The 16,445-nt window shown below is 52.8% G+C and overlaps 1 protein-coding gene across 8 annotated transcripts in view; it reads left to right on the forward strand.

The window, feature by feature from the left end:
• LOC134342402 (equilibrative nucleoside transporter 1-like) overlaps positions 1–16,445 on the forward strand; it is a 150,605-nt gene that overhangs the window by 119,755 nt on the left and 14,405 nt on the right. For all 8 annotated transcript variants that reach the window (XM_063040483.1, XM_063040486.1, XM_063040482.1 and 5 more), the window contains 6 exons: positions 6,303–6,437; positions 7,074–7,171; positions 7,429–7,522; positions 11,892–11,992; positions 13,048–13,156; positions 13,482–13,567. In XM_063040483.1, the coding sequence (XP_062896553.1) occupies positions 6,303–6,437; positions 7,074–7,171; positions 7,429–7,522; positions 11,892–11,992; positions 13,048–13,156; positions 13,482–13,567 (623 nt within the window). The remainder of the gene's footprint in view (positions 1–6,302; positions 6,438–7,073; positions 7,172–7,428; positions 7,523–11,891; positions 11,993–13,047; positions 13,157–13,481; positions 13,568–16,445) is intronic.

A 16,445-nucleotide genomic window follows, 5' to 3' on the forward strand; every position in this document is an offset into this window, starting at 1 on the left:
GTGTGTGTGTGTGTGAGACTGTGTGTGTGTGTGTGTGAGACGGTGTGTGTGTGTGTGTGAGACTGTGTGTGTGTGTGTGTGTGTCTGTGTGTGTGTGTGTGTCTGTGTGTGTGTGTGTGAGACTGTGTGTGTGTGTGTGAGACTGTGTGTGTGTGTGTGTGACAGTGTGTGTGTGTGAGACAGTGTGTGTGTGACTGTGTGTGAGACAGTGTGTGTGTGTGTGTGTCTGTGTGTCTGTGTGTCTGAGACAGTGTGTGTGTGTGTGAGACAGGGTGTGTGTGTGTGTCTGTGTGTGTGTGTGAGAGAGACTGTGTGTGTGTGTGTGTCTGTGTGTGTGTGTGAGAGAGACTGTGTGTGTGTGTGTGTGTGTCTGTGTGTGTGTGAGACTGTGTGTGTGTGTGTGTGAGAGACAGTGTGTGTGTGTGTGTGTGTGTGTGTGTGTGTGTGTGTGTGTGTGTGTGAGACAGTGTGTGTGTGTGTGTGTGTGTGTGTGTGAGACAGTGTGGTTCTCATCCAGTACCACCCCTCCCACAGTGTAACTCTCCCTCACCCGACTCCCTCAGTGTGACTCTCCCTCAGTGTGACACTCCCTCACCCCACCCCCTCAGTGTGACTCTCCCTCACCCCACTCCCTCAGTATGACTCTCCCTCAGTGTGACACTCCCTCACCCCACTCCCTCAGTGTGACTCGCCCTCACCCCGCTCCCTCAGTGTGACTCTCCCTCAGTGTGACTCTCCCTCACCCCACTCCCTCAGTGTGACTCTCCCTCACCCCACTCCCTCAGTATGACTCTCACTCAGTGTGACACTCCCTCACCCCACTCCCTCAGTGTGACTCTCCCTCACCCCACTCCCTCAGTGTGACTCTCCCTCACCCCACTCCCTCAGTGTGACACTCCCTCAGTGTGACTCTCCCTCACCCCACTCCCTCAGTGTGACTCTCCCTCACCCGACTCCCTCAGTGTGACTCTCCCTCACCCCACTCCCGCAGTGTGACACTCCCTCAGTGTGACTCTCCCTCAGTGTGACACTCCCTCACCCCACTCCCTCAGTATGACTCTCGCTCAGTGTGACACTCCCTCACCCCACTCCCTCAGTGTGACTCTCCCTCAGTGTGACACTCCCTCACCCCACTCCCACAGTGTAACTCTCCCTCACCCCACTCCCTCAGTGTGACTCTCCCTCACCCCACCCCCTCAGTGTGATACTCCCTCACCCCACCCCCTCACTGTAACTCTCCCTCACCCCACTCCCTCAGTGTGACTCTCCCTCAGTGTGACACTCCCTCACCCCACCCCCTCAGTGTGACTCTCCCTCACCCCACTCCCTCAGTGTGACACTCCCTCACCCCACTCCCTCAGTATGACTCTCCCTCAGTGTGACACTCCCTCACCCCACTCCCTCAGTGTGACTCTCCCTCAGTGTGACTCTCCCTCACCCCACTCCCTCAGTGTGACTCTCCCTCACCCCACTCCCTCAGTGTGACACTCCCTTACCCCACTCCCTCAGTATGACTCTCCCTCAGTGTGACACTCCCTCACCCCACCCCCTCAGTGTAACTCTCCCTCACCCCACTCCCTCAGTGTGACTCTCCCTCAGTGTGACTCTCCCTCACCCCACTCCCTCAGTGTGACACTCCCTCACCCCACTTCCTCAGTGTGACACTCCCTCACCCCACTCCCTCTGTGTGACACTCCCACAGTGACATTCCCACAGTGTAACACTCACTCACCCCATTCCCTCAGTGTGACTCTCCCTCAGTGTGGCACTCCCTCAGTGTGACACTCCCTCACCTCACTCAGTGTGACACTCCCTCACCCCACTCCCTCAGTGTGACTCTCCCTCAGTGTGACACTCCCTCACCCCACCCCCTCAGTGTGACTCTCCCTCAGTGTGACTCTCCCTCACCCCACCCCCTCAGTGTGATACTCCCTCACCCCACCCCCTCACTGTAACTCTCCCTCACCCCACTCCCTCAGTGTGACTCTCCCTCAGTGTGACACTCCCTCACCCCACCCCCTCAGTGTGACTCTCCCTCACCCCACTCCCTCAGTGTGACACTCCCTCACCCCACTCCCTCAGTATGACTCTCCCTCAGTGTGACACTCCCTCACCCCACTCCCTCAGTGTGACTCTCCCTCAGTGTGACTCTCCCTCACCCCACTCCCTCAGTGTGACTCTCCCTCACCCCACTCCCTCAGTGTGACACTCCCTTACCCCACTCCCTCAGTATGACTCTCCCTCAGTGTGACACTCCCTCACCCCACCCCCTCAGTGTAACTCTCCCTCACCCCACTCCCTCAGTGTGACTCTCCCTCAGTGTGACTCTCCCTCACCCCACTCCCTCAGTGTGACACTCCCTCACCCCACTCCCTCAGTGTGACACTCCCTCACCCCACTCCCTCTGTGTGACACTCCCACAGTGACATTCCCACAGTGTAACACTCACTCACCCCATTCCCTCAGTGTGACTCTCCCTCAGTGTGGCACTCCCTCAGTGTGACACTCCCTCACCTCACTCAGTGTGACACTCCCTCACCCCACTCCCTCAGTGTGACTCTCCCTCAGTGTGACACTCCCTCACCCCACCCCCTCAGTGTAACTCTCCCTCACCCCACTCCCTCAGTGTGACTATCCCTCACCCCACTCCCTCAGTGTGACACTCCCTCACCCCACTCCCTCAGTATGACTCTCCCTCAGTGTGACACTCCCTCACCCCACCCCCTCAGTGTAACTCTCCCTCACCCCACTCCCTCAGTGTGACACTCCCTCACCCCACTCCCTCAGTGTGACTCTCCCTCAGTGTGACTCTCCCTCAGTGTGACACTCTCTCACCTCACTCCCTCAGTGTGGCACTCCCTCACCCCACTCCCACAGTGTGACACTCCCTCACCCCACTCCCTCAGTGTGACTCTCCCTTAGTGTGGCACTCACTCACCTCACTCGCTCAGTGTGACACACCCTCAGCGCGACACTCCCACAATGTGACTCTCCCTCACCCCACTCCCTCAGTGTGACTCTCCCTCAGTGTGGCACTCCCTCACCTCACTCCCACAGTGTGACATTCCCTCAGTGTTACTCTCCCTCAGTGTTACTCTCCCTCAGTGTGACTCTCCCACAGTGTGACTCTCCCTTAGTGTGGCACTCCCTCTCCTCACTCCCTCAGTGTGACTCTCCCTCACCCCACTCCCACAGTGTGACATTCCCACAGTGTGACTCTCCCTCAGTGTGACACTCCCTCACCCCACTCCCTCAGTGTGGCACTCCCACAGTGTGACTGTCCCTCAGTGTGACACTCCCTCACCCCACTCCCTGAGTGTGACACTCCCACAGTGACATTCCCACAGTGTAACACTCACTCACCCCACTCCCTCAGTGTGGCACTCCCACAGTGTGACATTCCCAGAGTGTGACACTCCCTCACCCCACTCCCACAGTGTGACATTCCCACAGTGTGACTCTCCCTCAGTGTGACTCTCCCTCAGTGTGGCACTCCCTCAGTGTGACACTCCCTCACCTGACTCCCTCAGTGTGACTCTCCCTCAGTGTGGCACTCCCTCAGTGTGACACTCCCTCACCTCACTCCCTCAGTGTGACTCTCCCTCAGTGTGACTCTCCCTCAGTGTGACACTCCCTCAGTGCGACACTCCCTCACCCCACTCCCTCAGTGTGACACTCCCTCAACCCACTCCCACAGTGTGACACTCCCTCAGTGTGACTCTCCCTCAGTGTGACACTCCCTCACCGCACTCCCTCAGTGTGGCACTCCCTCAGTGTGACACTCCCTCAGTGCGACACTCCCTCACCCCACTCCCTCAGTGTGACTCTCCCTCACCCCACTCCCTCAGTGTGACACTCCCTCAACCCACTCCCACAGTGTGACACTCCCTCAGTGTGACATTCCCACAGTGTAACACTCACTCACCCCACTCACTCAGTGTGACTCTCCCTCAGTGTGACACTCCCACAGTGTGACATTCCCAGAGTGTGACACTCCCTCACCCCACTCCCACAGTGTAACTCTCCCTCAGTGTGACTCTCCCTCAGTGTGGCACTCCCTCACCACACTCCCTCAGTGTAACTCTCCCTCACCCCACACCCTCAGTGTGACACTCCCTCAGTGTGACACTCCCACAGTGTGACTCTCCCTCAGTGTGACACTCTCTCACCTCACTCCCTCAGTGTGGCACTCCCTCACCCCACTCCCACAGTGTGACACTCCCTCACCCCACTCCCTCAGTGTGACTCTCCCTTAGTGTGGCACTCACTCACCTCACTTGCTCAGTGTGACACACCCTCAGCGTGACACTCCCACAATGTGACTCTCCCTCACCCCACTCCCTCAGTGTGACTCTCCCTCAGTGTGGCACTCCCTCACCTCACTCCCACAGTGTGACATTCCCTCAGTGTTACTCTCCCTCAGTGTGACTCTCCCACAGTGTGACTCTCCCTCAGTGTGGCACTCCCTCACCTCACTCCCTCAGTGTGACTCTCCCTCACCCCACTCCCTCAGTGTGACACTCCCACAGTGTGACTCTCTCTCACCCCACTCCTTCAGTGTTACTCTCCCTCATCCCACTCCCACAGTGTGACTCTCCCTCAGCCCACTCCCACAGTGTGACATTCCCACAGTGTTACTCTCCCTCAGTGTGACTCTCCCACAGTGTGACTCTCCCTCAGTGTGGCACTCCCTCACCTCACTCCCTCAGTGTGACTCTCCCTCACCCCACTCCCACAGTGTGACATTCCCACAGTGTGACTCTCCCTCAGTGTGACACTCCCTCACCCCACTCCCTCAGTGTGACTCTCCCTCAGTGTGGCACTCCCACAGTGTGACTGTCCCTCAGTGTGACACTCCCTCACCCCACTCCATCAGTGTGACACTCCCACAGTGTGACACTCACTCACCCCACTCCCTCAGTGTGACACTCCCTCACCCCACTCCCACAGTGTGACACTCCCTCAGTGTGACACTCCCTCACCCCACTCCCACAGTGTGAGTCTCCCTCACCCCACTCCCTCAGTGTGACACTCCCTCACCCCACTCCCACAGTGTGACACTCCCACAGTGTGACACTCCCTCACCCCACTCCCACAGTGTGACACCCTCGCCCCACTCCCACAGTGTGAGTCTCCCTCACCCCACTCCCTCAGTGTGACACTCCCTCAGTGTGACACTCCCACAGTGTGACACTCCCACAGTGACATTCCCACAGTGTGACACTCCCTCACCCCACTCCCACCGTGTGACACCCTCACCCCACTCCCACAGTGTGAGTCTCCCTCACCCCACTCCCACAGTGTGACACTCCCACAGTGTGACACTCCCTCAGTGTGACACTCCCTCACCCCACTCCCACAGTGTGAGTCTCCCTCACCCCACTCCCACAGTGTGAGTCTCCCTCACCCCACTCCCTCAGTGTGACACTCCCTCACCCCACTCCCACAGTGTGACACTCCCTCACCCCACTCCCTCAGTGTGACTCTCTGTCATTGAATAGTCGAGCACAGGAACAGGTTCTTATCCCACAATGTCTGTGTCTGGCCTGATGCAGAATTAAATTACCTGCAGGTTGTCCATGCCATTCCATTAGCTGCATGTTCCTGTATCTGCCTAAATGCCTTATAAGACCCCGTAGATATCTGCCTCCTCCTCTTCCTTGGCAGACAGTTCCAGCCCACCATTCTGTGTGTAAAAACAAACCCTCCTCTCATATCTCCTTCATCGCTTCCCTCTCTCAGCTCAAAGCTATTTGACATTCTTATGCTGAGAGAAAAATTCTGATTGTCTACCTCATCTATGCTTCTCATAAGCCTATACACCTCCCCTGATCCCCACTGCTCTGGAACAAAACAACTTGTCCTCATAATCTAATTCTGGTGTATCTACATCCTATCCAGAGCCTCCGCATTCTTCCTGTCATGTACTCTGTACTCAAGTACAGGCGAACCGGAGACCCATAGACGCAAGAGATCCCATTACCTTTCCCACCCAACTGGCTTCACTCTCGCCTTCTAGTCCTACTTACCGTCCCCGCGCCTTGTTATTCTGCCATCTCCCCCCCCCCCCGACTTCTTTTCCAGTCCTGAAGAAGGGTCCCGGCCCAAAACGTCGACTGTTAATTAATTTCCACAGGTGCTGCCTGACCTGCTGAGCTCCCCCAGCAATTTGTGTGTGTGGCTCTGTTTTATCGCGCTCTGTCACGGCCTCTCCCATGATCGTACGCTTCCACACTGCCCGTGCCACGGTGCTCCTCCCCGTCTGCCCCCTGTAACAGGCACTCTCCCCTTCCTGTGCCCAGGTTTCGGAGCCGTCCTCCAGGGCAGCCTCTTTGGCCTGGCTGGCCTCCTGCCTGCCTCCTACACTGCTCCCATCATGAGTGGGCAGGGAATGGCTGGGACCTTCGCAGCTCTTGCCATGATCTGTGCCATTGCAAGTATGTGGCCGACCAACTGGGAGAGGTGGGAGAATGTGGGGTTGGGAATGGCTGGGGGACGGGAAGTGCAGAAGTGGGTTGGGGGATAGAGAGTGCTGGAGGTTGTAATGGTTCTTGGAGGGTCGTTGAGGGAAGATGGTGGGAGTGCGGTTCCTCGGCTTGTGGACCACTTTGGTTTCTCTGGATCCGTGAATAACCCATTCCAACCCCACCAAACACAGCAAAGTCCTCCTTACCTCCACAAATATCTGCCAATGCCTCTGTCTGCACTGTTCCTGCAGATCACACCCTGGGACACAGGGGGACCCCAGATCCCAGTGGCCTTTACCTTCAGCATGTGAAATATCCACAGTAGACACCCTTATCTTCTCTCACATTAAATGCTCTCAGCACCCCCCCCCCACCACACATTGCTTTTGGTGGGCTTGTCTGGGTGTAGGGTTCAGCGGATAGACTGAACGAGGGCTGGGGATGGTTGGGGTGGGAGTTGTCAAGGGACGGGGTTGGTTTGCCCAGGGTGGTGCAGGGTCATAGGAAAGCTCTGAGCTGGGGTCAGCAATCTGGTGGTCCAAGGTCAGGGGTCATTGTGTCTTTTGCTCCAGGTTACTGTCTGCCTCCTGCCCCCATGTTTTACAGGTGGAGCTGAGCAGTCGGACATCGCCTTCGGCTACTTCAGCACAGCCTTTGTGGTGGTGCTGCTGGCACTGTTGTGCTACCACATCCTGCCCCGACTGGTGAGTCCCAACTTTGTGCCCAGTCCCACTCTGTCCCTCCTCCATCTTGTGTTCCGCCATACCCTTCTCAGCCAGTGCCTCACCACCCCCAATCCCTTGTCTTCCTCAGTAAGTTTTGCTACCTTGTTTCCCGTGGGGAAGAGTAGGAGGCTGGTTTTGGAGATGTGCCTGCGATGAAGATTGTGTCTGGTCTCTGTCCAGGCAAGCTGCCCCATGCTCAGCCCCTCATCGTGTCTCTGTCTGTCTTCCCGGCCCAGGAGTTCTCCCGCTACCACTTCCAAAGGAAGAATGAGGAATGGAGGAAGGCACAGCAGGAGGAGAGTTTCAGCAAAATGGACCTGATCAAACAAGGTGAGAAAATTGCTCAGGCCACTGGACTGGTTCCAGTCTGGGGGGTCTTTGGTCTGCACCGGTACCATGGAGTATGTGTGGGGCACTGGGACCTGCTCACAGTGTTCAATTCATTAATAAGGACCTTACACTTGCATCCAGCTGGGGGAACTGCTTCCAAAGTGAGAGTGGAGGAGAAGACTCGAGACAGATTGGTTTTATAAAAGTTGGCTGAACTGCAAGTAGGTTAGTTACCAGGATAAGATGGATTGCATCATTAGATTCTGAGAAAAGCACACAGGAGATCCTAGGTGCACTGACTATGGTGTTCCAATGCTCTTTGGATGTGAGTGTGGTGCCAGAGGATCGGCAGTGGGGAATTTTATTCCATTGTTAAATAAGCCCAGCAACTACAGGCCAGTCTGATTACCTCAGTGGTGGGAAACCTTTTAGAAACATTGGTCCTGGATGGCATTCATAGCAGCCGGATAAAGTAAGAGAGATCATCATGGAATTATAAAGAGTGAATCATGTTTAACACACTCAGTGGCCACTTTATTAGGTACACCTGTACACCACATTGATGCAAATATCTAATCAGCCAATCATGTGGCAGCAATTCAATGCATAAAGGCATGCAGACATGGTCAAGAGGTTCAGCCCAAACATCAGAAAGGGGAAGACGTGATCTCAGTGACTTTGGCCATAGAATGCTTGCTGGTTCCACACTGGGTGCTTTGATTATTTCAGAAGCTGCTAAGTGCCTGGGATTTTCACGCACCATGCAATTAGGCCTTCTATCTCGAAACATAGAAAACCTACAGCACAATACAGGCTCTTTGGCCCACAAAGCTGTGCTGAACATATACTTACCCTAGAACTACCTAGGCTCACTCATAGCCCTCTATTTTTCTAAGCTCCATGTACCTATCCAGGAGTCTCTTAAAAGACCCTATTGTTTCCGCCTCCACCACCATCGCTGGCAGCCCATTCCACGCACTCACCGCTCTCAGCGTAAAAACCTTACCCGACATCTCCTCTGTACCTATTTCCAAGCACTTTAAAACTATGCCCTCTAATGCTAGCCATTTCAGTCCTGGGGAAAAGCCTCTGACTATCCATATGATCAATGCCTCTCATTATTTTGTGCACCTCTATCAGGTCACCTCTCATCCTCTGTCGCTCCAAGGAGAAAAGGCCGAGTTCACATAACCTATTCTCATAAGGCATGCTCCCTAATCAAGGCAACGTCCTTCAGTCAGTGCAGATTAATAATAACATTTCCTCCTTGCTGATAATCCACACAGGCACACCACAAGGATGCATGCTTACCTGACTACTCTACTGTCTCTACACTCATGACTGAATGCTAGGCACAGCTATAAAACCATCTGTAAACTCACAGTTGTTTGCAGAATCTCAGGTCAATGAGGATGCGTACAGGAAGAGATAGGTCAGCTGGCTGAGCAGTGTCACAACAATCTTGTAGTCAGTCAGTCAGACCAGGGAATTGGTTGAGGACTTCAGGAAGGGGAAGTCGAGGGAACACACACCAGTCCTCATTGAGGGATCAGCAGTGGAAAGGATGAGTAGCTTCGAGTTCTTGGGTGTCAACATCTCAGAGGGTCTGTCTGGGGCCCAAAGCATTTACGTGATCACGAAGAAGGAACGCCAATGGCTATACTTCATTAGGAGTCTGAGGAGATTTAGTTTGTCACCAAAAACTCTAGCAAATGTTTACTGATTTATATTGGAGAGCATTCTGAATGGCTGCATCACTGCCTGGTTTGGGGGCTCCAATCTGCCTCCAAAAGAGGGTTTCAGGTTCTTACAGCCCCATCACAGACACAGCCCTTCCCACCATTGAAAACATCTTTAAAAGGCAGGGCCTTGGGAAGGCCGCTTCCCTTATTAAGGACCCTCATTATCCAAGATATGTCCCTCCTTTTGTTTCTACTATCAGGAGCATGAAGATCCACCTTCGATGTTTTAGGAACAGCCTCTTCCCGTCCACCATCAGATTTCTAAATGGTCCATCAACCCATGAACACTACCTCACCGTTCCTCTTTTGCAGTATTTATTTATTTATTTATTTTTGTAACTTATGGTAATGTTTATGTCTTATTCAGTACTTCTGTCAGAAAGCAATAAGTTTCACACATATATCAGTGATAACACACTGATAATAATCCTGATTCCTATAGTCTGACACATGATTATTTGAGGCTCTGCCTGCTACAGTGATGTCATCCGTTAACTTGTAGATAGAGACACGGAGGAGTCTGGCCATGCAGTCATGGGGCAGGGAGTACATTGGTGTTTGGCACCAGTGTTGAGGGTAATCGTGGCAGAGGTGTTGCTGCCTATTCTTGATGCTTGCACTCTGTTGGTTAGGCTGTCAAGGATCCAGTTGCAAAGGGAGGTGTTGAGATCCATTTCCAGGGATTTGGAGTTGAGATTGCTTGAAGTTATTCACAGTAGGAGCACATTGAGTAGAAATTGGCATCAAGATTGGCACAACATCATGGGCCAAATGTTCTGTCTAGTGCTGTACTGTTTTACTGAAGGTGGAGCTGTCTAACATAGCTGTTTCTACTGTCCAGATGTTGATTTTCAGATACTACCCAGACCGGTGGATGCAGGAACAATTACAAAGACACTTGTAAAGGTTCATGGCTGGGATAGGTTTAGAGCGACATTGGCCAGCGCAGGGAAATGGGATTAGTTCACCAAGGCAACTTGGCTGGCAGAGATGAGTTGGGCTGAAGGGCCTCGTTCTGTGCTGTATAACTCCTGTGCTGTAACAAGTCTGTGTTTCAGTCCAAGTCCGCTGGGGCGCCAGTCCATTACTCTCTGAAATGCAGATAAGATGATAAAGAAGATATACTGCATAGCATGCTTTTTCCTTCATTGGTCAAGGCACTGAGAAAAGTCAGGATGTTCTGTTGCTGTTATATAAAACTTTGGTTTGGCCACACATGGAGTATTGTGTAGATTTCTGGTCACTTAATTACAGGAAGGATGTAGAGGCTTTGGAGATGGTGTAGAAGAGGTTCACGAGGATGTTGTCTGGATTGGAGTGTATTAACTGAAGGTAAAGGCTGGACTAAGCTGGGTTGATTTCTCTGGAGTGTTTGAGGTTGATGAATGACTTTGCAGTTTATAAAACGATGAGAAGCGTAGACAGCCTTTTACCCCAGGGTGAAAATGTTGAACGCATGGGCATAGCTTTAAGATAAGAGGGTGAATTTCAAGGAGGTTTGTGAGGTAAGTTTCTTTTTACACAGAGAATGTTATTTACCAGGACTGCAATGCTGGGGGAGGTAGTGGAAGCAGATATGAACGCAACATTTAAGAGCTATTTAGACAGGCAGGGAATGAGGGAGTGGAGTGGGTATGGACCCGTGTGCAGTTTAAATTGGCATCATGATTGGCACAGAGAGGTTGAGGGGCCTGCTCCTGTGCTGTGCTGGGCTCGGGTCCAACTCAGGCCAATGGAGTTGAACAGTTGTAAAAGGAGTTACCGTGAATAGCAGCGAACAGTCTGGTCAAAGACATGGTCACTCAGGAGCTGGTGCTGGAGAAGATTCTCCATGGGGTAACGAGAGGTGAACAGAGAGCGAAGGGGACCCTGGATGGACCTTTGTGAGCAAAAAAGAAAGAGTGGGGAGGGGGTTGAGTGGGTGACCTGAAGCTGGAAAATCAAATGTTTATACCACAACAAGAAATGCAAAATCTGTCCTCCCTCTTGGGAAGCCTACACCCCAATGGTGTGAGTTTCCTAATTTTAGGTGACACACATCCTACTCCTTTTCCGCTCCCACCAGCGTTTCTTTTACTTCTATCCTTTTTCCTCATCACCTTTAACGAGACGGTATCCTTCCCCACTCCCCATCTAGTTCTATCCACCCATCACTCTCTCCTACCCCCTTTAAACCCTGCGACCCTTCTTAACCTGGTTCCATCCATCTTCTCCCAGCCCCTGTGATACCCTCCCCCTCACCTGTGCCTGATGGAAGGGCACAACCCAAACTATCAACCTCCACTGATTTTTCTAGTAGTTTATTTTCTGTTGCTGAGTTGCTGTGAGGGGGGTGGTGGTGAGTTAATGGCGAGGGTCAAGTGGTGAGATTAGGGGAGGACAGAGATCTTGGAGGGTTACTGGGATGGAGGGGAATACAGGACAGGAGAGTCGAGGCAGGGTACGGATTGAGTACAAGGCTTCACTGGTCCAGAAGCCACTGTAGATCAATGGTGAACTGTCCTAGGTAGTGGGGGAGAGCAGGGAACAAGATAGATGGTCAGAATGATCCTGAGACATGATCCCTCTGGACCTCTAGCCTGAGGGGAATCTTCAGTGACAGTCCTGACACTCTTACCTTGGCACAGATCCGGCCTGCACCAATGAGAGGAGGTCATCCGCAAATCTCATGGAGACCCACATTGTGGAGAAGGACGAGGAGCTGTCAGTCATCAACATCCTGAGGAAGGTGAGAGCCAAGAACACCAACTCTGTCGGCCACTCACTCCCTCTACCTCTGCCTGTCTCTATCCCAATCTCTGCTGGACTTTACAGTGAAGGATACAATTAACAGAATTGGGCAAAGCCAACCTCGATTTTGCAAGGGTGAATCTGACTCACTGACTGGAGTTCTCTGAAGATGTGAAGGGTCTAGAAGGCACTCTATGAAGGGATGGTGGAGCAGAGGGTATGAGGGGTCTAGAAGGCACCGGTTAAAGGGGTGGTGGAGCAGACATTTAAGTATCTGGACAAGCACTTGAAGTACAAGCCATGGAAGATTAGAGACCTAATGAAGTTAAATGGGTGCAAGGGATAGCATAAATTGATGGACTGAAGGGCTTCCTTCTCCTCTATCTCTCTCTCTACCCCCTCTCTCTCCCTCCCCCTCTCTCTCCCCTCTCTCTCTCTCTCTCTCTCTCTCTCTCTCTCCCTCCCCCCCCTCTCTCTCTCTCTCTCTCTCTCTCTCTCTGATCTCTCCCCCCCACCCCGTGGTGCCTTGTGTAACACTGACCTGACCCCTCACTCTCTACAGATCTGACCCACTTCTAACTCTTCCTCTCCCTCTCTCTCTCTCACCCCCTCGCTCCCCCTCTCTCCTTCTCTATCTCTCTCTCTCCCCCCCCTCTTTCTCTCTCTCTCTGATCTCCCCCTCCACCCCGTGGTGCCTTATGTAACACTGACCTGATCACTCTCTGCAGATCTGACCCTCTTCTCCCTCTCCCCCTCTCTCTCTCTCTCTCTCTCTCTCTCTCTCTCTCTCTCTCTCCCTCTCTCCCCCCTCTCTCTCTCCCTCCCCCCTTTCTCTGATCTCCCCCCCCCACCCCGTGGTGCCTTGTGTAACACTGACCTGACCCCTCACTGTCTGCAGATCTGACCCTCTTCTCCCTCTCCCCCTCTCTTTCTCTCTCCCTCCCCCCTCTCTCTCCCTCCCCCCCTCTCCCTCCCCCCTCTCTCTCTCTGATCTCTTCCCCCCCACCCCGTGGTGTCTTGTGTAACACTGACCTGACCCCTCACTCTCTGCAGATCTGGCCCTCTGCGCTGCTGGTTTGGCTGGTGTTTGCTGTCACCATTAGTGTTTTCCCATCTGTCGCAGTGGATGCCAAGTCTACCATCTCTGCAGACGGGCTGTGGGGTAAGTATGGTGGGGTGTGACGGGAGGTGTTGGGTGGGGTGGGGTGGGATTGGAAGTGGTGGGTTTCGGAAAGGTGTGGAAGAAGGGAAGGGATGTGTCCAGGCCTGGTCTCCAGAGTGCCTCCTGTTCTCTGGGAAGCTCACGTGTCTTGACCTGGCCCATAACCTTGGTGGGACTCTCTCGCCCTGTTAAAGGGTCCCACTCTGAGTGTCAGTGAGTACTTGCCCTCCACATCCCCGAAGGGGATCACCCCTCTCTGTGTGACCCTGCAACTCACCGTATTCTGACCGTGGGTGACCCTCTGTCTGTCTGTCTCTCTCTCCAGGAGTTTACTTCATACCCATCTCCTGCTTCCTGATGTTCAACGTCTTCGACTGGCTGGGTCGCAGTCTAACAGCGGTCTGCGTGTGGGTGAGTGAGTGTGTACTCTGTGTGAGTGAGTGTGTGTTCTGTTCGTGGGGGTGAGTGTGTGTACTCTGTGTGAGTGAGTGTGTGTGTACTCTGTGGGGGTGAGTGTGTGTACTCTGAGTAAGTGTGTGTGTACTCTGTGGGGGTGAGTGTGTGTACTGTGTGTGAGTGAGTGTGTGTGTGTACTCTTTGGGAGTGAGTGTGTGTACTCTGTGTGGGTGAGTGTGTGTTCTGTTCGTGGGGGTGAGTGTGTGTACTCTGTGTGGGTGAGTGTGTGTACTCTGGGGGTGAGTGTGTGTGTACTCTGTGTGAGTGAGTGTGTGTGTACTCTGTGTGGGTGAGTGTGTGTTCTGTTCATGGGGGTGAGTGTGTGTACTCTGTGTGGGTGAGTGTGTGTACTCTGGGGGTGAGTGTGTGTGTACTCTGTGTGAGTGAGTGTGTGTGTACTCTGTGGGGGTGAGTGTGTGTACTCTGTGTGTGTACTCTGGGTGAGTGTGTGTTCTGTTTGTGTGGGTGAGTGTGTGTGTACTCTGTGTGAGTGAGTGTGTGTGTACTCTGTGGGGGTGAGTGTGTGTACTCTGTGAGAGTGTGTGTGTACTCTGGGGGTGAGTGTGTGTACTCTGTGTGAGTGAGTGTGTGTACTCTGTGTGTGTGTGTGTACTCTGTGGGTGAGTGTGTGTACTCTGGGGTGAATGTGTACTCTGGTTGAGTGTGTGTGTACTCTGTGTGTGGGTGAGTGTGTACTCTGAGTGTGTGTGTTCTGTTCGTGGGGGTGAGTGTGTGTACTCTGTGTGAGTGAGTGTGTGTGTACTCTGTGTGGGGGTGTGTGTGTACTCTGGTTGAGTGTGTGTGTACTCTGAGTGTGTGTGTGTACTTTGTGGGGGTGAGTGTGTACTCTGTGTGAGTGAGTGTGTGTACTCTGTGTGAGTGTGTGTACTCTGTGTGGGGGTGAGCGTGTACTGTGTTAGTGAGTGTGTGTTCTCTTCATGGGGGTGAGTGTGTGTACTCTGTGTGGGGGTGAGCATGTACTGTGTTAGTGAGTGTGTGTTCTCTTCATGGGGGTGAGTGTGTGTACTCTGTGTGGGGGTGAGCGTGTACTCCGGTTGAGTGTGTGTTCTCTTCGTGGGGGAGAGTGTATACTCTGTGTGTGTGAGTGAGTGTGTGTGTACTCTGTGTGGGGGTGAGTGTGTGAGGGACAGATGGAAATTTGAGTGATGGGGAGGGAGGGGGAGATGAGAGGGGATAGATGGACGTTGAGTGATGGGGAGGGAGGGGGGAGAGGAGAGGGGACAGGAAAGGTCAAGGCTGGATCATGTGGAGGGAGAGGGAGGTGAAAAGGCAGAGACTGGGTGCTGGGAAAGACGAGGTGAGGGATGAAGAAACGACCTTGTTTAATGTGGTGGAGGGGAGAGAACTCTGGGCTGAGGTGGGCAGTGGATCTGGGCGTTCTACTGTACATTGTTTTCAGTGCTGACAGGGAGGGTGAGGGCTCTTTCCCGAGGGGGTGAGGGGCAGTTTTGGGAGGGGAGGGCAGGCCAGCAGATATGCACTGTGAAAAGAGAGGAGGGGTGAAAGAGAGGGGATGTGCACAGCGTGGCCAAGGGAGCAGAATTGTGTCGGTCACATCCCCCATCCTGTCTGTTTGGGAAATGAGGAAGGAATGATGGCAGCTATAAACCTGTGGTTGCTGCCTCTGCTCCTGTGGTGCAGGAAGTGCTGGTGGGCGGACCCTGCTTCCCATCCAGGGGATGTGGTGTGGATATGAGCTGCCCCTCCAAACCACCGTTGTGGAATAACACATCGACAAGAGTGCTATTGAAGACAGCTTAGTCACAGACACCAAGAGCCCTGTGTCAGTGCGGGCTTTCTTGAGTCAGAGGGCAGATGTATTCCAGCTCACTGACACAGACCCGGGAGTATGGAGAGAGGCAATGGCATGTAATTAGAGAGGGGACAGAACGGTGACGGGGGCGGCGGGGAGAGCAAGAGGAGCACAAGGAAAGAAATGCCAGAGTGAAACTTAAGGGGGAGGGAGAGAGACAAACGAGACAGGGAGAGGGTGAGGTAAAGGGTGAGTCTGCAGAGAGAGAGAGTGCAGTGAGAGAGAGATACTATAGAGCAAGAAAGATGTACCAGAGTCTGGAAATGGGGAGAGAGAGAGAGACACACACACTTAAAGGAAAGAGAGAGGAAGTGGAGGGTGAAAGACAGACTGGAGGGAAGGACAGGGTGACTGGAAAGGGAGGGGTGGGGGAAGAGAGGGGGAGAGAGAGAGTGGAAGAGGAGGAGAGAGCAAGATGCAGTTTTAGAGACATACAGTAGGTCATGCAGAAATTTAAACCATTACTAACTGAAATCACTTTGAGAGATCCTTTGGCTGAGATTGATGTTTAAAAGTTTACCAGTGCCTAAATAATGGCCACTATTTAAATATATCAATGTTCTTAGCTAATGCATTTTCCATAAATAATAACTTTACGAAGAATCTAATCCAGTCATTGCTAATGGAATGTTAAAGATTGCTTCAGATTAGGGAAGTTATTACCAAGAGCAGTAATTGCTCAACTGGAAGAATCATAGGGGGCAGAAACAAATGACTGGAAATTATAAAGAGGGAGAAGATGGATCATGGAATTAAATCAGCAAGAAAGTTGTGAATTAACTAGGTTCTACATTGCATTTGTTTTAAAAGGAGGGTAGCAAAAAGTAACTGAGTGTTCCCTGGCTCCAATGACAAGAGAAAGGACGGAATGAAGAAGCGGGTGTCACGGCAACATAGTGAATAACACGACGGGGTGTCACAGTGAGAAAACGATAACACAACGGGTGTCACGATGACAAAACTGATAACAGGACGGTGTCACGGCAACATAGTGAATAA

This window comes from Mobula hypostoma, chromosome 2, assembly GCF_963921235.1.
Source record: "Mobula hypostoma chromosome 2, sMobHyp1.1, whole genome shotgun sequence".
NCBI lineage: Eukaryota > Metazoa > Chordata > Chondrichthyes > Myliobatiformes > Myliobatidae > Mobula > Mobula hypostoma.